This window comes from Podarcis gaigeae, assembly GCF_964106915.1.
Source record: "Podarcis gaigeae genome assembly, chromosome: 13".
Classification (NCBI taxonomy): Eukaryota; Metazoa; Chordata; class Lepidosauria; order Squamata; family Lacertidae; genus Podarcis; species Podarcis gaigeae.
The window spans coordinates 33849419-33873048 of NC_139689.1; the positions used below are offsets into that span (position 1 = coordinate 33849419).

The 23630-nt window shown below is 43.9% G+C and overlaps 2 protein-coding genes and 1 long non-coding RNA gene across 5 annotated transcripts in view; 1 reads left to right on the forward strand and 2 right to left on the reverse strand.

Moving 5' to 3' along the window:
- On the reverse strand, positions 1 to 12250 carry LOC310829814 (uncharacterized protein). 2 transcript variants are annotated; one of them, XM_083708789.1, is made up of 7 exons: positions 12030 to 12250; positions 10010 to 10222; positions 8740 to 9386; positions 5941 to 6011; positions 4809 to 5048; positions 2509 to 2755; positions 1 to 829 (listed from the first exon to the last, which is right to left on the reverse strand). In XM_083708789.1, exons 2-7 carry the CDS (start codon positions 10123 to 10125, stop codon positions 666 to 668), a joined length of 1485 nt encoding a protein of 494 aa, XP_083564915.1. In that variant the 5' UTR covers positions 10126 to 10222; positions 12030 to 12250; the 3' UTR covers positions 1 to 665. The 2 variants fall into 2 exon arrangements, with proteins under 2 accessions (XP_083564915.1, XP_083564916.1); XM_083708790.1 differs by lacking the exon at positions 12030 to 12250 and adding an exon at positions 11913 to 11998.
- Positions 1 to 23630, forward strand: part of LOC310829872 — a 102229-nt gene that overhangs the window by 59305 nt on the left and 19294 nt on the right. The gene's annotated exons all lie outside the window — the stretch shown is intronic.
- LOC310829855 (uncharacterized protein) lies at positions 15361 to 23606 on the reverse strand. 2 transcript variants are annotated; one of them, XM_083708881.1, is made up of 5 exons: positions 23525 to 23606; positions 21442 to 21715; positions 19222 to 19497; positions 18564 to 18725; positions 15361 to 15573 (listed from the first exon to the last, which is right to left on the reverse strand). In XM_083708881.1, the coding sequence occupies exons 2-5, from the start codon at positions 21551 to 21553 to the stop codon at positions 15452 to 15454; spliced, it is 672 nt and encodes a 223-aa protein (XP_083565007.1). In that variant the 5' UTR covers positions 21554 to 21715; positions 23525 to 23606; the 3' UTR covers positions 15361 to 15451. The 2 variants fall into 2 exon arrangements, with proteins under 2 accessions (XP_083565007.1, XP_083565008.1); XM_083708882.1 differs by lacking the exon at positions 23525 to 23606 and adding an exon at positions 22577 to 22595.

Sequence of the window (23630 nt, forward strand, 5' to 3'; positions counted from 1 at the left end):
TCCAGTTTGAAACTTGTCTTATTTACAAGAAATATAACATTTATTAGAAGCTAGTGTCTTGCCATGTTTTTGCTTCAGTAACAAGTGGCTTCCACGGTTGACTGTCTAGACCAGTTTGCAGGAGATGAGGGTTGCAGAGGAAATGGGTGAGGGCTCAACTTCCCCCAGCGGGTGACTTTTAAATGGATATCTGACTTACCTTCCCACCTTCATAAAATAATGGTGATTGAGAGGACCGTGTTACAAAGCTAGTAGCACCAAACTGAGTGTGAGCTAGTAAACTTAAAAAACAAGTAGGAGTGAGGCGGTCCCATTTTGGGAGATGCTAGTGGATAAGAAATTAAAATTATGGTTCTCAGGTAACAGAATAGGGAAATCTGTTTTCAGACTGCTTTACTGTTCTAGGCAAACACGTAGCTCAGAAAATACTTGGGAGTCAAGTTCTCATCACGTCCATTCAAGGCTTCCTTAAATGAAGAGTTCTGGGGTCATCCCACTTGCTGAGATTTCCAAGAGAGACATTACAAATTCCATCCTCTCTTCCCTGTCCCCTGCGCTGGCAAGTTAAGACTCAATCCATAGGAACCTGGTCTCCATCTGCCACTATTGCTGCACAAGAAGGAACCCAAATCTGTGTCATCCTGGTCTCAAAATGGGTTACTGTGCTACCCTTTGAGGGGTTCTTGGAAAATAGTGGTTGTAACGCCATTCAGTCCACTTTGACAGTCCGGGTCAATCATTTTCTTAACTGCCCTTCGGGAGGTCCCACATTTACTGTTGATCACCGCATTGAAATTGCAGCCTCTGCCGCATGTTTTGGTGACGTACTCTGTAGGTGGGGGTGCAAGCACAGTGAGAGAAGAGAAGCAGAGGCTTAGTTCAGTGTTATTCCTGGTGACATACACTGGAAACATCAGTTCAGCTTGTATGTTTCCAAACCAGTCCAAATTCTTTTCCAAGAAGAATGAATGCAAGTGAAGCACACAGATCTTAATATGTTTTCATGATCAAAATTTTCAAAGAATTTGGAATTTTCTGCAAAAGCCAACAGTAAGGAAGGCTATACAGAGGGTCTTGTTTGTTTCAGTGCAGCCAGTTTATTTGTAAAGCTTTTTTTCTGTGACCTTTTTAAAAAAAGCATGTATATTTAAAGAAAAACTCGAGAGAGGTCATAGAAAGGAAGCATTGCACCAAATATTACGACACAAGCTTACGACCTGTTTGTCACCCTATGAAAGCCTATAAACTCCTGATGATGATTCAATAATAATATAAGCCAAGTTCACAAACATCCCAACGGTTTCCGTGGCTGCACATTATCTTGGACCGAAACATGTCAAAAGTATCTTTTCTCAACAAACCTATTTTCTTGTCTTCCCTCATCCTAATAATAATTGCAGTTTCACAAAGCCCTTGATCATACAGCGTAAGCTCAAAGCACAGTGTGTGCAGCAGACTCCAGCTTTGTAGGAAACATTATTTTAAAATATAAACTAAACTACAAGTTGTATTCCATGCAAGTCATAAAGTAAGCCCGCTGAAATTAAAGGACACAGCTTAGTTTGAGTCAGGCCTTTTCTGCAGCGGCTCCCCGTTTGTGGAATGCTCACCCCAGGGAGGTTCGTTCATTATACATCTTTAGGTGCCAGGTGAAAACGTATCTCTTCAACCAAGCCTTGGTCTATGGCCTTCTAAATGTGTTTATGGGGGGTGGGGGTGGACCTCCCTGAGATCTTCAGATGAAGGGTGGCATATAAATTTAATAAAAATATAAAAAATAACAGTTGTATACAGCCAAAAGGCCTTTTAAAAGCATACTGACTTTGCTTAGGGGATAATAATAATAATAATAATAATAATAATAATAATTCTTATTCTTTATACCCCACCCTCCCCAGCCAAGGCCAGGGTCAGGGCGGCTAACAAGCAATAATAAAAACAAGATTAAAATACATTTAAATATTGAAACATTTAAATATTATAATGCAGGCTCATCACAGGAGGAGAAAGGAAAAAGAAAGAGGGGGAGGGAATCAAATTGGCTCCAAGCCAAAGGCCAGGCGGAACAACTCTGTCTTACAGGCCCTGCGGAAAGAAATCAGATCCTGCAGGGCCCTGGTCTCATGAGGCAGATCGTTCCACCAGGCCGGAGCCAGTGTTGAAAAGGCCCTGGCTCCGGTTGAAGCTAATCTAACTTCCTTAGGGCCCGGGACCACTAGGGTGTTGCTATTTATGGACCTTGAGGCTCTCCATGGGGCATACCAGGAGAGGTGGTCCCGTAGGTACGAGGGTCCTGGGCCGATACACAGTGGTTTTAGATATTCATTGAGGTTGAGAATGAGGAGGAAGTTTATTACAGAATTTCTAATCTGAGAGTAAAGCAAATTAGGTTTAACAGCTAGGATAAAAAGGCACTGCCCCAGTCTTTACCAAAGAGGAAATACTGTAAATCTGCTCACACTTTGCTTTTCCTATCAGCACTATTTAAGATCTCGCCACATCTCCTACCTTTGATAGCATTTACAACAGCAACCGGCAATGGCGTGGGCTTCTCCATGGTTATGTTGTTGTGTGCGATGCGCTGTCCAGTGGCCGAAGACCGGGCAAGAATTTCACGAGAGAAGAAGTAATCCAACAGGCGCCTGGTCATCAGCTCAGGCTTGTCGGTGGAGACTTGGGATAGGTCCTCCAGCTGCTGGTGGGAAACGTAGACTTGCGAGTTGGGGACCAGTTCCAGCTTCATCCTCCCATTCTCCTGTCCAATGGTAGAAGGTTATGTTACTCTATAAAGCTGCGCTATGATGTTGAAGCCCTGCCCCCTTTCTCCCACTCTTGCATCTAAGGAGGCTAGACTGTGATGCAGCAGATCCATTCCGAACCAAGCTGAGGAGTATTTAACCAGCTCAAACATTCACTGACATGCAACAGCAGCAAAGCTACGCTCTACAAAACGTTAGCTGTATTCAGTCCAGTTCACACAAACAAAGCCACACTTGGGTTTACCTTTTTGGTATTCTGTGTGGATTTGATTGTGTTGAAACCTACCTGGCAGGAAATTGTAATGCTTAGTAGTTGTATAATCAGGGCTGAGAATACTAGGCACTCAAATCTGCACCGATCTAACTGAAATTCAATAACAGCTCATGCTCGTTTTTAGAAGAAGAACAGGGAGAGGAAAATGCAAAATCTAGCACACCGCCAGTATCTCTCTTGATAACAGAGATGTAGGCTGGTGCGCATGTTCAGGACAACATTCTCTGTTTTAAGGACAAATCCTGGCTTAACTCCTGCATTCATTTAAGAAAGACATGGGTCACACTTTGAGAGACTGAAGTGAAGCATGTTGTGCACATATCTTGATATATTTCTCTCTTCGGAGAGCAAACATGCTTGACACTACAGGTCCATTTTCAAAAGTGGTGGGGCAGTTAGAGGAAAATTTCAGATTATATGGTGTCTACCTTGGCGATTGAGATATTTGAATGTTAGCTGGTATACACTACTTTCACAACAATTTTAAATTCTGTATTTAAAAGCTCAATTTGTACACCTGTTTCCCAAAGGTCCAGGAGGAAAGCTTCTCAAAACATAGGTGCTTTATTGTTTGATTCTGTTTACCAGAGTCATGAGGAGGTGAAAGGAGATGCAACTCAGCGGGCAGCATCAACCATGGCCTGTGCATGTCTCTCCTGATGTGGAAAGAAAGGCAAGCAACTGCCACTACTTGACTCAGACTCAGTAAAGTCCAAGTGTTTGAACGGAATCATTGACTCCTACCCTCTTGAAAACAGGTGCTGAATATGGTTTTGAACTTGACAACCAGAATGACACCCTGAACATGTACACCCATTTTCTTTCCGATACCTTCAGGGCTGATGCAACATTGCATTGCTTTGTATACAGTGTTTCCTGCCCGCTTTTTGAAAATGGGCAGGAGCATCAAGCTAAATTCTACATTTCAGGGAAGGTATCCAGGGCCTAGTTAAATGGTGGAATTCAGTGTCACAAGATATAGTGACAGTCGCTAATTTAGATGGCTTTACAATGAGATTAATTTGTGGGTTGATAGGGTAGGCTACCAAGAATCTTGATGTCCCCAGGATCAGAGGGAGAATGTCGCTGAATATCTCTTGCTGTGGAGCAACAGTGGGAGAGCGCTACTGCCCTCACATCCTCATGGTGTGCTTCCCATTGGCGTCTGTTTCACCATTGTGGGAAATGGGATACTGGACTATATATGCTTTAGGTCTCAATCTGCAGGGCTCTTCTGCTTTCCTTATGAATAAGCACAGCGACTCTCATTCCACGTAATCTTCAAGGCTGGAACAACATTGCATTGTATTTTGCACTTCCCACCTTCAGTTTGAAAATGGGTTGAAGCTGCTATTAAAACATGGAATATAAAATGGTGCCCTGCATGGCTGTTTTATTCTGTTATTTTAATGTCCCAAGGAGTTGTTCCCAGACAGGCACTGAGAATGTGGCATACCGATCAGCCAAGTTAAATGAAAGGCCTCATTTAACGACCAGACATGGGAAGCTAATTCATAAGGCATCAGGTCACTGGCTTTGTGGGAGCCTTATCTGGAAATGCAAGTAACTGGTTGCACTCTGCCACAAAGCAACAGCTCAGTGGCACAGTTCTGCCTGCGCTGTGATGCAGATGTGTGAACCGTTTTCCTCCTGAATCAAACAGAGACAGGTCTTGCTTTATGCCACCCAATGTTCCCTCTGAATGAATGCCTTACAATATGTTTAACATCACTGCAGCATCCAGTCAGAGAGAGACTTCTTCCCCTATCACCTACCTCCACTGGCAATGCCCATACAGGTGACTCATCAGACAGTGTCTCTCGTACACGGTTGTCCCATGTGCTGGTGGCATCACTGAGCCCAATGGGACTTCCTGAACCATCTCCTGCATTTATCCAGGGTGACAAGCCACCTGGTTCTGTGTTTAGTGTCCTCCAACCTGGTGAGATATGTGGCACAGTGGCTGGTGCGTGCCTCTGATCTTCCAGAGAATGTGGTGGCTGCAGACCACTGACCTGAAAGAGATACAGATACCTGGGAGTAAAGAAGAAGAGAAAGAGTGTGGTATATAGACTTACATCGGAAGCTGCCTCGTAACAAATCGGATCATTTGTCTACCAAGCCTGACATTATCTTTTTTAAAAAATAATGTTTTATTGATTTTATGTACAATCTTTACAACAGAAGACTTTACAACCAAAATAAACCAAGGTAGAAGCAATAACATGACTCTCATGTTTTCATTTGTACTAAATTCTTCTCAGATTTCCTTATTTTACTATTCTTTAACTTAAATCTTCTTCTTTTAATTCCTTGTTCTTAACCTCCTAAATCGGATATTTATCTTCTACAATTTTCCAATTACTGTCTTAAACCTCTCTCCCCCTTTACCTATTACTTCCCTTCATCCATGAGCGATCTTCTCTTCATACTGTTATTTCTTGTTGTGTTGACAGCTATTAAATTTGTTTTTCCATTTGTATTGTAATATTCTCTTGTATCCTTGCGCACTTCCAAGCCTGACATTATCTACTCTAACCAGCAAGGGCTCTCCAGGGTCCTTCACACTACTTTCTACCCGATCCTTTTAAAATAAAAACTAGAGAAGATGGAAATTGAACCTGTATTCACACAATCAATGTCAGCTGTTGACCTGGAAAGAAAACTTTCTATTCTTGGGTACTTTCTATTCTTGGGTATAGAGGCAGTAATTTTGTCAACTACCTACAGGCTGGTCCTGAACTACAAGCCTGAGACTCTTGGCTTTATACCAGAGAATTGTCATAAAGATTACAATTGTAGTGGAATACTAAACCATAACAGCTCTCATTCACAATTCCACTTTACTCTTCAAAGAAAACAACAACCAAGTGATTGTTTTTTATCCCCTTTACACGGCACCTTTACCTGTGAAGGTGTGACGTTCTCCAGCACTGCCACCAGGCTTTTGAGGAACTGAATATTGTTTTCATTGACATCTGGGGAAAGAAAAGCACATACAGACAAGAACTGTACATCAGACAGGATTTCTGGAAAATCTCTCAGAAAAGGAGTGTGTAGTTATCTCCCCATGATGTGCCACCTGGGTTTGAGAGCAGACACCTGGGGCTGCTGTTTTTAAAAGCATGGTAAACCCACAACTTATGTGGGAGTTACATTCCAGGGATCGTGTCTAAAGCCAAAATTGTGTATAGTCAAAACATTGGGTTCAATGATAAGTGAGATTGCCAAAGCCCTTTTTCCTGAACATCCAACCTCTTTCTTCTCCTCCTCCTCCTCCTCCTTCTTCTTTGCCAAGCTTATAAAACAGAATGTGTGCAAATTAAATGTACATAAGTTGCAGGCTTACTGTACTTCCTATTTGGAAGGGATCACATGGATTTTTTTCCCTACCCTTCCCTTCCTTTTTCTTGGCAGCACTGTCTGCTTCACCTTTAGCTTCAACATATATTTTGTGTTTTGAGAAACTGGTGCGCCGTCACATTATTTCCTGTCTTCCATCAACTTTTGACAACTACCAGTTTGCATACAGGGCAAATAGATCCACGGAAGACGCTATCACTACCACTCTCCATGCTGCTCTGTTCCATCTGGAGCAGCCGGGGAGTTATGTGAGGCTGCTGTTTGTGGATTTTAGCTCTGCTTTTAACACTATCCTCCCCCATAGACTGGTGTCCAAGCTAGAGGCGATTGGACTCTCCAACTCCACCTGTCTCTGGGTTTTGGACTTTTTGTCAGAACGTTCTCAGAGGGTTAGAGTAGGGTCACATATGTCCACAGCCCTTAGCCTTAACACCGGCTCACCACAGGGTTGTGTGTTGAGTCCCCTGCTCTATACTCTCTATACGTATGATTGTACAGCCATTTATTCCAGCAACAAAATCATCAAGTTTGCTGATGACACTACGGTGGTGGGGCTCATTTCAGGAGGGGATGAGTCCGCCTATCGGGACGAGGTGGAGCGGCTTTGTGCTTGGTGTGGAGAGAACAATCTGGCTCTTAATACGACTAAGACCAAGGAATTGGTGGTGGATTACAGGAAAAAAAAGGCGGACATTCAGCCCTTGTATATCAACGGGGAACGGGTGGAGAGGGTGGCGGAATTCAGGTTTTTGGGAGTGACTATCGATCAGGGCATGACTTGGAGCGCAAATACCACTGCTCTGGTGAAGAAGGCCCAGCAGAGAATTTATTTCCTCAGACTTTTAAAGAAGAACAATCTGAGTGAGAGACTGCTGGTGTCCTTCTACCGAGGCTCCATACAGAGCATTCTCACATACTGTATTTGTGCCTGGTTCTCCAGCTGTACAGCTAGGAAGAGGAAGGTGCTCCAGAAGGTCATAACCACAGCCCAAAGGATTATTGGTCATCCCCTCCCATCTTTGGAAGAACTGTACGGTTCCCGTTGTCTTAGGAAAGCAAACAATATCCTGCAGGATGCATCTCACCCGGGACACAGTCTGTTTGTACTACTGCCTTCTGGCAGGAGATACAGAAACATCAAGTCAAGGACAAATAGACTGAAAAATAGTTTCTATCCAAGAGCTGTGGCCTTCTTAAATGCAGTAACTCGATAGTGTGACCTGGGAGTTTGATGGGTGTGGGTGTGGGTGTGGCTGGAATGTGGTTTGTTTGGTTGTTGTTGTTGTGTTGCTTTTGTTGTTTTTAAGGGATGGCATCCAATTTCGTTGCACTTGTGCAATGTTGCACTTGTGTAATGACAATAAAGAATCTATCTATCTATCTATATGAAGAGACAACCAGCAGTGCTATAGGGCACCTATAGTTCAGCAAAGAAGAAAAACGCAACATGCCCAATGCTTGCAGTCATTAGATCTAAGCATAGCTATGACAGACCTCTCTTGTCTGCATGCACTTAATAGACACAACAAGCAAGTGATTGGAAGCAGCGGAATTTTCAAGCGTGTGGATTACATTGTAAATAATCAGGAAGTCATGTGGAAAACAATAAACGACTTCATTTTGCCCAGTGGGGAAGACAACAAAGGTATGGTACTTCTTTGTTTCCCGCTGCAAGGCACATGGCAACTCAGAGCAGGAGGTGGCTATATGAAGTGACAAAAAGGCCTAGGAGGAAGAGTTAAATTCCCCAGTGCTGCGTGCTTGACACCACCTCCTGGGTTGCAGTTTACACTTTATATAACTTGTGGAGGCCCTGTCCCCATAGCCATATTGGTAAGGTAAAGGTAAAGGGATCCCTGACCATTAGGTCCAGTCGTGGCCGACTCTGAGGTTGTGGAGCTCATCTCGCTTTATGGGCCGAGGGAGCCGGCATACAGCTTCCGGGTCATGTGGCCAGCATGACTAAGCCGCTTCTGGCGAACCAGAGCAGCGCACGAAAACACTGTTTACCTTCCCGCCGGAGCGGTACCTATTTATCTACTTGCACTTTGACGTGCTTTCGAACTGCTAGGTTGGCAGGAGCAGGGACCGAGCAGTAGGAACTCACCCCATCGCAGGGATTCGAACCGCCGACCTTCTGGTCGGCAAGTCCTAGGCTCAGTGGTTTAACCCACAGTGCCATATTGGACACTACCCCTAGTATGCAAGATCATCCTTTCCTCTGTTCCTCTCACACCACATCCCTTGTTGAGACGTCCTCATGGACTGCCTCCTTTTGAAACTTCCAGTACAGACTGGACAGACTACAAGCAGCATTTAGGTGTTACTGGGGTTTTTTTTTACCAAAGAGAGGGTGTCCCGTTCCCAGCACCACCTTGGCTGGTGCTCCTCCACCTGCACCGTTCCTGATGGACAGGAAGTCGTTCTGCTCCTCTAAGTTCTGGGTGAGAGCTTTCAGCTCACGGTTCTCCAGCTCCAGCTCCTGGATCCTCTTCTCCTGCCGCACAGCAGCCTCCTCCTGAGACGCCAGCGCTCTCCTCAACTCTGCCACCTGCCACTCCAGTTCTCTGATCAGTTCAGCGTACAGACTCGTCACTCTGCTGTTGTCCGTGACAGGCGTGCATTCATGAGTGTTTTGATGACAGCAACCCATCAGCTGGTGACTCAGTGACGGGGGTTGTGACAAATCCACTCCTGGTCTGGCAGGGGCAGAGATGGACATGTAAGGGGCTGCATGGGCAGCCTCAGGATTTTCTGGAGTCCTCCTGCACTGTGGCATACTGAAAGGACACTGGTTATGGAGATCCAAATTCTGGAAGACTTGTCCGTAAGACATCCCCTGTAGTTCCAGCACTGGAGGGACTGGAGGGGCAAGGCTTGGACTCATGTGTCTTTTACCAGCAAGCTTGGCTTTTTTCCGGTTTTTGCCTTCTTCAAATGAGCATGTTAGGGGAGAGCAGGCTTTTCCAGCACTCCTTAGTGGTTGGGTGCTGGAAGCAGACAAAAAGAAGAAGGAAGTTTCAAGAGATAAGGATCTTGCAAAGCCTAGAAGCAACTACCACAGAATGACTCTTATGAATCGGCTGTGCCGCTTTTAGGTTCCCCGGAATCTTCCCTGTCCGTTCTTGCAGGAAGAAAAAAAAAAAGAACTTTATTTTCATTAAAAACAGTAACATGAAAATGACTAGCACTCATTGCAAAGGAAATCTTGACACAGGGGAAAATAGTGTCCTTTCTAGAACAAAGACTTGAGTCTGAGTATTCCTTAATTGCAGACAGCCCATTTGAACTCATTAGTAGCCTGCATGGTCCCAATTTACTTCCTAAAGTGTAAATGCTGGCATTAAAAAAACAACAACACAACACTTACTAGTGAGGACACTATCCCCCCAAACTGCTCAAAGTCTGGTTATCTTGCCTAAATTGTACCTCACCTTCTATGCTGCATGGCTCTCCTACAACTCCCCCCCCCCCATCCTGTCATTTTTGTAATAAGAATTGCTACTGCAATTCAACATTACCACTGTAATGTCATTTTTCAATCTTCAGATGGCTCTTTACATGCACATCTCACTAGAAAATACCTGGTGACAGTATTGTGCTTTCTCCATACCTGACACATTCTTCAGCCACTCGTTGCTGAGAGGTCAGCTTGTGGGGTTGATGAAAAGTGGAACTCTCCAGAGTGTTGCCTTTCATTCCTGCTTCCTCCTGAAGATTATCATCCATACGTTGCTGCACAGCCTAGGATTAGGAGCTTGTTGGGTCTGTGACACCTTCAGCTATTGGTCCCCATCTTTGAAGAGGCCAGCACCTGCATCAGAAACTGTCCAAGACCAACCCTTAGTTTGAGCCAGAGTTTGATAGAATTTGTTGTCAGCGAAGACATGGGAGCATGTAAATAAATCCAGAATGAAGTGTTTCAAAGCTTCTGCAAGGGTGCCCGCCCTGGTCACCAAAAGCCTTCTCTCACGAGTCTAAGGCTACATATATACCATCCATTTTAAACATATTATTTCAACCAAAGATTCCTGGGAACTGTAGTTTACCCCCTCACAGAGCTACAGTTTCCAGCACCCATAACACACCAAAGTTTCCACATTTTTTTAAAAAAATTATTAACATAATTTTAATAATACAAAACAATCCTCTCCTCATCTTGTAGAGGAGACAAGGAGAATCTAAAGTATAATAATGATAATAATAATAACAATAATAATAATAATAATATCTGTCAATATAGTCCATCAGGTTTTATATTTCATTTATGCAAACAAAGACAAAGATGAAATACAAAGATGTCTTGCAGTAACTTGAAATTCTTTTGGGCTGCTATCAACACTGTGGACCTGAATTTTGATACTTCCCATAATTCTTTGGTGGAAGTCATGCACTTCAAGTGTATGGTGTGGAAGAAAAAGGGTTTGCAGTACAGAACTTCCCTATCCTTCCCCATTATTCATATATTTTCCCCCATATCTTGCTTCAATCTCTCTCTGTCTTTTTTGCCTTCTTGTCCCCCCCCCCCCCATTGCTGTTTAAATGTATCCTTCAGCTAGACCTTAGGGCTTTGAGGTCTGGGACACACTCAGCTCTCCGCGCCGCCTCTTGCCCTTTTTGATGCCACACTAAGATGCCATCAAGCATCTTCACAACTGGGTAACCAAAATCAATCTGAACAACCTGGCATTAGGATCAATGTCTTCTCAGTCAAGAGGACATAACTTAGAAGTAAGCTGGATCTCTAAGACATACCATTTTACAAAACTTAAATGCTGTTAATGTTGCAGAGTTTATTTCTTTATTACATTTACCTTCCACCTTTCCTCCAAGGTGGTCATGTGCTTCCCCCCCCTCCCCATTTCTATCCTCCTAACAACCCTGTGAGGTAGGTTAGTTTGAGAGCTACTGACTGATCCAAATGAACTTCATGACTGAGTGGGGCTTTGAACTCTGGTTTCCCTGGTTCTTGCCCATCACTAATCCCGTGGTTCCCAATGTGGGGCACACGCCCCACAGGAGGGCAATTCGAGAATGAGTTATTAACAGTTAATTACCTTCTAGGCTTCCTCCACATGAATAGGAGTTCACTTTTTGAATAATAAGAATTATATGTCACCAGGTATCGGGATTTTAGAGATGCTTAGGTGAGGCATGGACAAAAAAAGGTTGGGAACCACTGCTCTAACCACTAGAGTTGTTTTCCCCCCTGCATTTTGTATGCATTTATATATAATATACATGTCTAAAATTGTACCCAAGGTGGTGCATACACACACAAATAATTGTAGAATCAATCAATCTCAAGAACTGAATTATTATTATTATTATTTATTATTATTATTATTATTATTGACTTTATATGCCGCCCTATACCCGAAGGTACTATTCCGTTTCTTTCAAAATCACAGCGCTGGGACCTGTTTTCAAACGCAGGGTTGACACCTGGGACATATTGAGTAGACCGTGCAAAAAAAAAAAAAAAAAAAGTGCCACTGGGCATGTGCAGACTACACCTCTCATTTCTAGAAGCAGCACTGCGTCGAGGCCCCACGAGCTTCCCTGAGCAGCCCCTTCTCACCCCAACTGCCGGGTTCTGCCTTCCCACCCCAAAGAGAGAAGGGACCCTGTACCTTTAAGAGCACCTCCATAGGGTCTGTTTACAAGTTTGGCGCAGCATCCCCCGGACGTCACGCTCAGCTCTCCGCGCCTCCTCCTGCCCTTCTCCTACTGGCCGCGGAGCTCTTTCCTTCTGCCTCCTCATTGGGCCGCCTTCCGCCGCCTTCCCATTGGCTGCCGAGGGGAGGCGCCTTCTCGCCTTCCCTATAGACTTTTCAGCAGGTAGACTAGTGACGCGCCGCCCAGCTTCCGGGCCGAGTTGGAAAGTTCGTTACCTGCGGGGCGCGAGACATCGTCAGTGGAGCACGAGGCTTCTGCCGGCAGCTGGTCGTAGGCGGCGACGGAGGTGGACGAGAATCCTGTGGTTGTTTGAAGGAAAGGCAGCTTTCCCAGTCATATAATAAATGAATCATAAACTGGAAATTAAAATAGCATCAGAACCAGATTATTTGGGGGGGGGGTGGCTTGGGCAAGACATCCATAATAGGCCCCACTCTTCGCCTGGTATTATTGGCAACTATTGCTGCTTCATCCTAGCTCCTGCTTGCTAACAAGGCAGAGCCAATGACTAACAAGGCAGAGCCAATGAGCAAGCAGGCAGTGGCTGCTGTTGCTGCTGCTCCTTGCCATCATTCAGCGGTTCTCTTTTTTTAAAAAAAAATATTTATTAAAGATTTTCTTAGTACAATAGAGAGAAAAAACAAAAAAGAAAAAAAGAAGAAAAAGCACTTACATCTTATACAAATCTATTAGACAATAAACATGTTTTCTTCGCTTTTTGGACTTCCTCACATCTCTCGTTCCTGCGTTCCTGGTTTATAAAACTTTAACCAGCAAATTATCACCTTATTTCAATTCTTATTTTATAATTTTCCAATATTGTGTCCCTAGCTTTAGATACTTTTATCCGAACCTTAGATACTTAATTTAGACATATTTATCCAAAACTTATCTTTTCTTAAATTTCACTTATGTTCATAATCTTTTCAACTAGCTTAGTGGTGCCATGTTATTTACAATCTTGCATCTTTCTTAACACTCATACAATTTGCAATGTTTTTGTAAATAGTCCTTAAATTTCTTCCAGTCCTCTTCCACTGCTTCCTCTCCCAGGTCTCGGATTCTGCCAGTCATTTCTGCAAGTTCCATGTAGTCTATCAGTTGCATCTGCCATTCTTCCAGTGTGGGCAAGTCTTGGGTTTTGCAATGTTTGGCTACAAGTATCCTTGCTGCTGTTGTTGCATACATAAAGAATGTTCGGTCCTTCTTTAACCCCCTCTGGCCAACAATGCCTAAAAGGAAGGCCTCTGGTTTCTTAGGAAAGGTATACTTAAATACCTTTTTCAGCTCATTATATATCATTTCCCAGAAAGCCTTAACTCTAGGGCAAGTAAACCAGAGGTGAAAGAATGTTCCTTCAGTTTCTTTACATTTCCAACATTTATTGTCAGACAGATGATATATTTTTGCAAGCTTGACTGGAGTCATGTACCACCTATATATAATTTTCATAATATTTTCTTTCAAAGCATTACATGCCATGAACTTCATACCGGTGGTCCATAACCTTTCCCAGTCAGCAAACATGATATACCCAATGTCCTGTGCCCATTTTATCATAGCTGATTTAACCGTTTCATCTTGTGTGTTCCATTTTAACAGCAAGTTGTACATTCTTGAAAGTACCTTAGTCTTAGGTTCTAACAATTCTGTTTCTAACTTCGATTTTTCCACCTGGAATCCTAACTTTTTATCTTCATTCAGCGGTTCTCAACCTGTGGGTCCCCAGATGTTGTCGGACTACAACTCCCATCATCCCTGAGGGTCATCTAGTCCAATGCAGGAATCCTGCCCACAGCCATCACTGGGTGGGACCCAACTTTTGGTCAACAGCCAGACACACTGACCCACTGCAGCCGTAGCTCAGGGGTAGAGCATGTGCTCTGCATGCAGAAGGTCACAGGTTCAATCTCCAGTGCAGGCATAGGCAAACTCCGGCCCTCCAGATGTTTGGGACTACAATTCCCATCATCTCTAGCTAACAGGACCAGTGGTCAGGGATGATGGGCATTGTAGTCCCAAACATCTGGAGGGCTGGAGTTTGCCTATGCCTGCTCCAGTGGCTTCTCCAGATAGGGAGAGAGCTCCCCTGCCTGAAATCCTAAACAGCCGCTGTCTGTTACTGTGCGCAGACAATATTGAGCTCGATGGACCTATGGTCCGACTCGCTATAAGGCAGCTTCCTATGCTCCTCAGTGAACAAGTAGGATGCCTGGCGAAGTAGAGAAGCACATTCAGGGAGATCAGGTCAGTCAGCCCCTGCTAGGGTGGGGGTCCTCCACAGATGCCCACCAATGGGGACAAGCCTTGAATTAAAACAAGGTTACCGTCCTAAATGTTTTCCTTTACCTGTGTGGTTTGAAGTCATGTGGGCAAACCCATAACAGGGTGGTGTTTTGCTTATTATTATTACCAACGATCAGGGTGGATTTGATTTAAATCAAATTGATATAAATCACGATTTAAATCACTAGTCAGTACTTGATTTAAATCACTAGTCAGTAAGACTTGATTTAAATCACTTTTTTACAGAAAGACTCATTCTTGATGGTATAATCTTAATATTTACAACCAGATGAAGGTTTCATTTTTGGAATAATAAATTTTCAGAGTAGTTTTCACAGTTATATCAAAAATTACTGATTTGGTTATACTATTAGAAATACATAGACAGATAATTTTGAAATTATTGTGAGGTTTCATAAGTTAACTGTATTTGGACAACTTTTCTGCAGTACTTTACTGGAAGGAGAAAAATAATAATTTCCTTAATAACAATTTAAACAATTTATTTAACTAAAACAATAACATTATAGCATATCTATCCATGTTTGTTAACTGATGTGATTAAACAATTTAAAAGAAAACAATTTAGACTGAGTTTTAGCACACATGAAAAACTTAAAACAAATCCTTATTTCCTGTTGAATAGCCTTTGGACTATAATGTAACTTCAATAGAAAACTATCTTTAGAATTTTTTTCCCTCCAAAAGCATTTTATTTAAAAAATCCAATTTAATTTTTTTAAAAATCTGATTTAAATTTTAAAAAATCTGATTTATTTTATTTTTAAAAAAATCTGATTTATTTTATTTTTTAAAAATCATTGATTTTTATCCATCCTGCCAATGATAGTCCATAATGGTCAATTTTTTTATTATGATCAAGTATCCATTTTGAAAAATAATTGTAAAGGTTGTTTAACACAAAGTGTTAAAACATAACCAGAAAACACAGATATGTCTTAATTAGCCATGTCTTGATTAGCAGATTAAACAACTTACTGATTCCCAAATAAATATTTTTTATTGGATGGGGGAAGGATGTCGATTTGCAAATCTACAAAACCAATAAAATCAGGAGGGGAAAAAAATATTAATCCTGTTCATCGTCATATTCCAGACCCTCTAGATGGCAAGTTCTGTGGTGGATCCATGCATTCCTCATTTTCAAAACGATCTGCTCCAAGCGGGAAAGGCGCTGCTCAAAGTCTCTCACTGCAATGAAACAGCATGATTTTTGACTCGGGCAGAACAACTATTGCTTCAACACACACTCTGTGACAACTGGTTTCAAATACAGGTAACTCACATCTTATGCGAAGGTTAGGTTATGGGGGTCCATGTGTATACACAAATATGTGTAAAAGCCACAAACTCCTGAATCTACACCCCTGGGTTTCCTTCACTCTCCATCCATTTATCTCCTCCACAAATTGCAAATCTGCTGTTGTAAACAAAATGTGCCCTTATTCCCTTATGGGGTATCCAAGAGCCCATATAGAGTCCTTACGTAGGTTCCCTATTGGTAGGAGAAAATGAGGCCAACCAGAGAATATTGAGAAGCAAAGCAGCGAGTAAGCCTGATCTTTATTAAACTGTTGCAACAGGGTGCTTCCCTCACATGTAGGAGAAAGGAAGAGGACCCAGAACAAAGGTGTGCCTGCCCTCATATAGACATTTTAAATTGCCTTCTCTGGGGCTCAAGACCACCCCGCCATACATCATACATATATCAAAGAAGGGGTGTAACCCAAGACCACCCCCCACAAACATCATACCTACATCACAGAAAAGGCAGTCTACAGCAGAAATTTGAATGTTGTTGTTTTTCCTGTCTGCCTTATCTGATTGCCTTTCCTGGCAGTCTGGCCATTCCTTTGAGATGGTGATTACCCAATTCCTGAGACAATGGGAAGGTTCCCTCACCCCCTCCCTCCTTGCAGAGAAAACATTTGGTCAGTTTGGGAGTCAGAATGGTTTCAGGTCGGTCTTCCTGTGCTGATCTATGTATGTGCTTGGTTGGTACATTTATGAACATTTTTTATATATACAGTGGTACCTCGAGATAAGTGCCGTATTTTTCGCTCTATAAGACGCACCAGACCATAAGACGCACCTAGTTTTTGGAGGAGGGAAACAAGAAAAAATAATATTCTGAATCTCAGAAGCCAGAACAGCAAGAGGGATCGCTGCTGTTATGGCTTCTAGGATGGCTGTGCAGCCTGTATTTGCTCCATAAGACGCACACACATTTCCCTTTACTTTTGGGGAGGGGAAAAAGTGAGTCTTATAGAGCAAAAAATACAGTACTTAATTCGTTCCGGAGGTTCGTTCTTAACCTGAAACTGTTCTTAACCTGAAGCACCACTTTAGCTAATGGGGCCGCCTGCTGCCGCCATGCCGCCAGAGCACAATTTCTGTTCTCATCCTGAAGCAAAGTTCTTAACCTGAGGTACTATTTCTGGGTTAGCGGAGTCTGTAACCTGAAGCGTATGTAACCTGAAGCATATGTAACCTGAAGCGTACGTAACCCGAGGTACCACTGTATAAGACCTTAAATTTTTTATTACATGCAATCATGTAAGTAAAATAAGTGTCAAATGCGAGTCACCTGTAATAATAATAATAATAATAATAATAATAATAAATTTTATTTATATTCTGCCCTCCCCAGCCGAAGCTGGGCTCAAGGCCGCTAACAACAATAAAACAGTACAAAAGTACAGCACAAACAACACTCTAAAATCATTCATTATAAAATTAATTAATTCAAGCCACTGGCAATCATTGGGCCAGAGCTCCGCAAAGATTGCCGAGGGAGGGAGTCAGGCTGTGCCCTGGCCAAAGGCCTGGTGGAACAGCTCTGTCTTGCAGGCCCTGCGGAAATATGTCAAGTCCTGCAGGGCCCTGGTCTCTTGTGACAGAGTGTTCCACCAGATCGGAGCCACGGCCGAAAAAGCCCTGGCTCTAGTTGAGGCCAGCCTAACTTCTCTGTGGCCTGGGACCTTCATGAAAAGCCCTATAAGACCTTCATAAAAGCCCTATAAGATGTTCTTGAGGCTCCGTCATGGGCACCCCGCCATACTCTCTCTAGCTGTCTGAGGTCCCGCTTCATTTTCTGGAACTCCTCGGTAAACCAGGGCGCTTAGGTGCGATCTCATCAATGGCTGCCAGGAGCTGGATATTCCAGCCCTCAACAAGCTCAGTCAGTGAGTCGCCAGGGGGAGCAAGGTCCCACAAGGCTTGACGGAATCTATCAGGGTCCATCAGCCTCTGCGGGCGAACCCAAATCGGCTCGCCACCTAAGCAGGGTGGGGGTGGAAAGTCAATCCTGGCTTTCAGAGCGTAGTGATCAGACCATGGCACCTTCATCGAAGGCGACATGATCACATCTATACCTACACCAAAGATCAAATCCAGCGTGTGGCCTGCTTGATGTGTGGGGCCCGAAACAAACTGGGAGAGCCCTAGTGTCGCCATGGAAGACACCAGGTCCAGATCCTGTGAGGAGGGAGTGGCATCAGCATGGATGTTGAAGTCCCCCAATACCAATAGGTTAGGGAACTCCAAGGCCCAGCCGGCCACCGCCTCCAATAGGCCTGACAGGGTGGCTGCTGGTGCGCTAGGTGGCCGGTACACCAGCCAGACAGCCAAGCTCTCCTCGGAGCCCCACACTAGGCCAACACATTCAATGCTGGGGATCGATGGTGATGGCCCTGAAAGGACAATCTTCCCGGATTAATAATGCCACCCCTCCCCCCCGGCCCACAGTCCACAACTGGTGGAGGATGGAGAAACCCGGAGGCGCCATCTCTCGTAAGGTAACTGTTGCCCCTTCGCGCACCCAGGTCTCTGTCACACAAGCCAGGTCGACCCCCTGCGAGATAAAGAAATCTCGCAGGGTGGCGGTTTTGTTGCCTATAGTGGCAAGAATGATACAGAAGTAAAAAAACAGGAAGTATAGCAGGGTGCAAAGAAGCGAGGAAGCTTTTCTTCTGTTGAGCGTTGCATTCCCTTGGGGGTAACCTTGGGGGCACACCAGCAGTGGGGAAGGGCAGAGACAGCACTGGGTGTAGCCAAAGCCCACCCCAATCTCCCTTTGCAACTTCAATATCAATATACTCTTGACAGTCACACATCTTCTACTGCTTGATCAAATACCATTATTACTCAATCCATAAAAATGAGAGGTCCTCCTGACTTACTTGTGTTACTGATGGTGTACTCGATCTTCTGCATTCCAAGCAGGATCTCATCCAATGTGATCTTTTTTGGTGATTTCGGGAAATAGCGTGGATTGGTTTGTGTCTCTGCCTCTGTCCCATCAGATGCATCTTTGGAGGTGCAGGGCCTTTCAATATCATCATCTTCCAGGGGTGGGGTGGGGGAAGGAAAGAGGGGTGTTAGCAGCATGATAGTCTCCTTGCTTTGTTGAAATCTCTTGATATGTATCAACAGAGAGCTTGGAATCTATCCGATCATTGTGGATAATATTTAAGTGGGGTACAAGGCTAGCTGAGTAGCAGTTGTTTATTGCAAGAGGAGGTGTGTGCTGTAGCCCAAAGAAAAGCTCTAATGCGTAAAGGACACACAGATTGGAACATATTCACTGACTCACTGTGGACAATACTGTATGTTCTGGGAGAGAGACAAGACTAGCTGGGTTGCCCTTTTTGTTGCAAGCTGGGAGTGGCATACTATATACAGTGTACCTGTATAGTTCTAAGGGAATCTTTAATGTACATATTGACACAAGACACTGTGCATTCTATACTTGGAACAAGTATTGGGCAGACAGAAGTTGGAAGGTTATAATATACTTTTCTTAAACTGATAAATATTTTCTTGGTTTTATGCACCAACCTTGACCTTTTGATGGCCGCCGAGTTTTGTCTTGTTCTTGTACTTGTATTTTTTGTGGTTCTTGTACTTTTTTTGCTTCTTGTTCTTGTACCTTTTTTGCTTCTTGTTCTTGTACTCTTTTTGCTTCTAGTTCTTGTACCCTTCGTTGTTCTTGTTCTTGTTCTTGTACTTTTCTTTGTTCTTGTTCTCGCTCTTTTTCTGATTCTTTCTTTTGCTTTTGCTTTTGCTCTTCCTCTTCATCGTCATCATCCTCCTCGTGCTCCAGTATATAAGCAACTACCAAAACAGCAAACATGCTTGAATAAATTGCCCACCTGACAAGGTACGACTGTAAGAAGCTGCCCTTGGTTAAACCACCCCACGTGCATAGAAGGGTTTGGAGGAAAATTGCTTCTCCATTACTCAACCCAATGCATCACCACAGAGCCATGGGTGGCAAAGGGAGGGCAGCTGTATTATCAAAGAAGTTTGCAATGTGCAAAAGTGCTATGCTGGCTAAGCAGCTATCTAAGGCAAGAGATTTATTTTGCATCTTGTTCCACATGACACATCTGATCCAGCCAACTGGGCTTCTCAGCCACTTCCCACAAGTAAATCATGTGGACACAGTAAGATGGCTACTCCCAGACATAGTCTGGATGCACACTATATATTTCAAGTACCCTTCAAGTGCATTCTTCCTCCTTCAAAGAATTATGGGGACTGTAGTTTGTAAATTATGGTGCTCATAATTATCTGATTGCTCTTTAAAGGTATAGCGTGTGCACAGAGAGAGAGAGGAACCCTGCTACTACTGTTCCACAATATCCAAAAATATCAGCCTTGATTCTTCCAAATTTAGAGCAAGCTTCAGTTGCCACCAGCCTGAAGCCTGCCTGCTACAGACAGGCCTCTTCGCGCACCTACGAAAACAGATGATGAGGAGAGAAGGTTGTTCCACATTACTGTCTCCACCATGTTCTATTACATTCTATTACGTTTTTATATGTGCTGGAAGCTGCCCAGAGTGGCTGGGGAAACCCAGCCAGATAGGCGGAGTATCATCATCATCATCCCAAGAACAAACTCCTGCACAGATTGCTAGGACCTGCAGGGGGGAAATAGGACCACGGTCAGCTCACAGTGAAGCTGGATTGAGTCAGGCTGTATGCAAGACGCCAAGTGGTAGTAAACTGAGGCTGTGGACACATTTCCAGTTTACAATGCAAATGGTTCTTTTTCTAAATTTGGAGAAAAGCTGGTTTGAGGGAGAAATGCTTCAAAAAACCATATTTCATAAGAAACGATAGGAGAGATTGCGGCTAATGTGATGTGTGCACAGTGGATGCACGGTAAATGGGCTGGAGGCTTTAAAGCAGCGGTTCTCAACCTGTGGGTCACCAGATGTTGTTGGACTACAACTCCCATCATCCCTGAGCTCTGGCCTTGCTAGCTAGGGATGATGGGAGTTGTAGTCCAACAACATCTGGGGACCTACAGGTTGAGAAAGGCTGATAAAGACTTGGATGCGCCCAACTCCACGGGAAACTGTCGATGCTTAAGGGAGCCATGCTTTGTTCCTCAGGTCCTGGCCCTGACAGAGCTGAGGAACTTTCTGCTTTCTCTAGGCCAAAGAGAAGTGTCTTTCTGTACTGCTGAGGGTTCTGAGGACATATCCTGAGGTTTGGAGGACAGGTCAGGGCTATCTCGTCAGGTTGTGGAGGTGAAGGCTTCATTAACTCCTGGGGAACCCCTCTGCTGAAAATCTCCAGTGGGGCAGTGGCTTCTGAAGGTCTTTCAGAGGATGGGCCCTGTGTCCAAGTCTTCCCCAGCCCCAGGGTTCTGATGTCTGAGCCATTTCGATGTCTGAGCCTGGACAGTCCTGTGTTGCATATGCTCCACAAGGAGCCATGGCAGCTTACTGGGAGGGAGAGAGGTGACTTGCTGGGAGGGAGAGAGCACAACATAAGCACATTGGTGGAGCCAATCCAGTGCTCCCGCCAGTATGTTTGCAGCTCACTGACCTCACAACCCCTTTCCCCTCTCGGTAAGCTGCGGTGATATCAGTGATGGGAGGTCAGGTAAATGCTGTCACCCCACTAACCGCTACTGCCAGAGACCCGTGGGGCAAACAACTGACATGTGAATTGTGCTGGGCTATCAGAGCGTTCTGGGTTGAATGTGCTGGCAACACAGGGGTTTCACTTCTACAGCAGTGAGAAAGGAGATAGTTGTTTGTACTTAGGACTTCTCGGTTCTTGTTTCTGGGGACTGCCGTTGGTACTTCCAGCCGCATAGGCGTGGAGGTAGGTTTGGGGGCCGGGACATTATCTTTGCAGCAGCTCCAGGCCATTTTTAGCTCTTCCCCATCCTCCGTAGAAACATCCTCCTTTTTTTCTTGGCAGAAAGGAAACCTCCCAGGCCCTCTGGTTCAGAGGCTATTGCCTGGTATCCCTCTTCTGCTGCGTCAATGTTGGCATTCCTCTTTCGAATGGGGATCCGCAGCTTTTCCAGCCTAGAAAACAGAGTGGGAGAAGAAAGTGAGAAATGAGGGTTTGCAGTCTTCCTTCCTTCTCTATCTGCCCACATGGAGCCTTTGTAGTATGTCGTGTTTCTAGATATTTACTTCTCTATTTATTTAGGTCTGTCTCCAGCCCTAGTCCTAATCATCTTAGACCCACTGAAGTTCATGAAGGTGACTAATGTTGGTTCGTGTCAGTGGGTCTAGTCTAGTCTAGTCTAATCTAGTCTGAGTACAGCTTAGTTGAATCCAACCCTTAAGAGTTTTTCTATGCTGCTTTGCATCAAGGCCATGAGCTCAAAGCAGTTTACGTAAAGCAAACATAATAAGATTTACAGAAACTCTTTTTAAAGAAAACCCACAGTAAAACAAAGATAATTGGTGAAAAATACTAAAAAAAGACTAGAGGATGAAAAATAAATCTCAACATAGCTTCCAAAGGCTTGGGAAAACAGTTTCTTAACCATTTTTGCTGCCAAGGGAGGGAAGATCATAACTGCAGAGCCACCACAGAGAAGGCCCATCCCTGGATGCCCATTTGATAGGCCACATCCTTTGGTGGGACCACAAACAGGGCCTCCCTGTTGATCTCAGGGCTTGGGGTGATTAATGTATTAGGGCACCATCCTAACTCCTGCTGGGCAGCATCAGAGCATGACAAATCAACAGGATTCCAATCATTCCACTCCACTCCATTCCCCTTCCCCATAGTTTTTCCTACCCATCCATTTCTAGTCAGCATTTCATGGCCTCTGGGCATGATCAGTCCTCATTAACCCCCCCCCCGCAACACACACACCCAAGTTTTCCTACACAATGGGGTTTTCCTAAATATTTTTTTATATTTTGGCAAACCTTGGAGTTGTCCCAAGCCTGCTGATACCTGCTGATACATTTCTCTTGTGCGCAGATGGTGCCATTTTGGTTACATGAGGAACTGCACTCACAGCCTGAACATCGGAAATAGAGGGGATTATATTTCTTTCTTTTCCTTTGGAATTATATTTCTAAGCACAGGTGGGAGCAATTTATGGAATTGTATAATATGCAATCAAAATCATTTTTCCTCAATATCGCCTGCTGGAGTTTTGAAGGTCCCCACAAAGGAAAAGGCAAGCCATTTTAGCTGAAGCATTTAAACTGGTTCCAGTGATAATCTTTTGAAATTAATCCTTTCAGTGTTGAGGAGGGCCCCCCCTAGAATAGCTTTGAACAAGCCTTAAAGAGCAATAGAACCAGAAATCACTAACAAATCCTCAAGTGTTTGTGTGTGTGTGTGTGTGTTTTCTGTCTGTCTCCAGGAAGAGTTTACAGAATGCTTCATTGTCACAAAAGCAACGTCTAGAAAAGAGAAGTATTTTAAGATTTAACAAATTTACTGTCCAGCACCTTACCAAATTGGGAGCACACATGACCTAACATTGATATGTTAGGTATTCATGTACATCGCTTCTTACTGAACTGTGCAGATGATTCTAAGCACCCCCAAATAACCTATCATTTCACATTGCCTGCAATTTCTAGAGGATTCTGTGTTTTCTATATTTCACCGTCCCTCTCCCAGCAGTTCCACTCATGTCCGGCACTTAGTTAAGAACAGAAATAGGAGTTCCAATCTTTGGAGAGTTTAGTAACAGCAGTTGGTGGCAAGTCCCTCTATGCAATTAGGAAGTCTCGTCTCATCTAGGTCTCATACACCAAAAGCAGGTTTCCAGTCCTATTGGTTTATAATCAAGTCAGACTAAAAATATAACAATTATGGAAATGTTAACAAAATGAAAGAGAAAAGCATCAAACACTTACTCTCATAGAGGACCTCCGGTCATCTAATAGGTGGGCCAGCAGAGGGAGGTGTCACAATGAAGGTCATGTCACTGTTACCTTAGCAACCTGGGTCAGCCAGGGGCAT

Bases quoted from the DNA above. Each gene is read 5' to 3' on its own strand.
- LOC310829855 (XM_083708881.1), bottom strand. From the start codon at position 21,553: ATGGCCTGGAGCTGCTGCAAAGATAATGTCCCGGCCCCCAAACCTACC. The intron at 18,726-19,221 runs GTTGGTGCATAA...CACCCCTGGAAG, and splicing joins GCGGCCATCAAAAGGTCAAG to ATGATGATATTGAAAGGCCC. The intron at 15,574-18,563 runs GTAAGTCAGGAG...GTTTCATTGCAG, and splicing joins GTACACCATCAGTAACACAA to TGAGAGACTTTGAGCAGCGC.
- LOC310829814 (XM_083708789.1), bottom strand. From the start codon at position 10,125: ATGGATGATAATCTTCAGGAGGAAGCAGGAATGAAAGGCAACACTCTG. The intron at 5,049-5,940 runs GTAAAGGTGCCG...TATCTCTTTCAG, and splicing joins AGAACGTCACACCTTCACAG to GTCAGTGGTCTGCAGCCACC. The intron at 2,756-4,808 runs GTAGGTGATAGG...ACCATTGGACAG, and splicing joins TATGGGCATTGCCAGTGGAG to GAGAATGGGAGGATGAAGCT.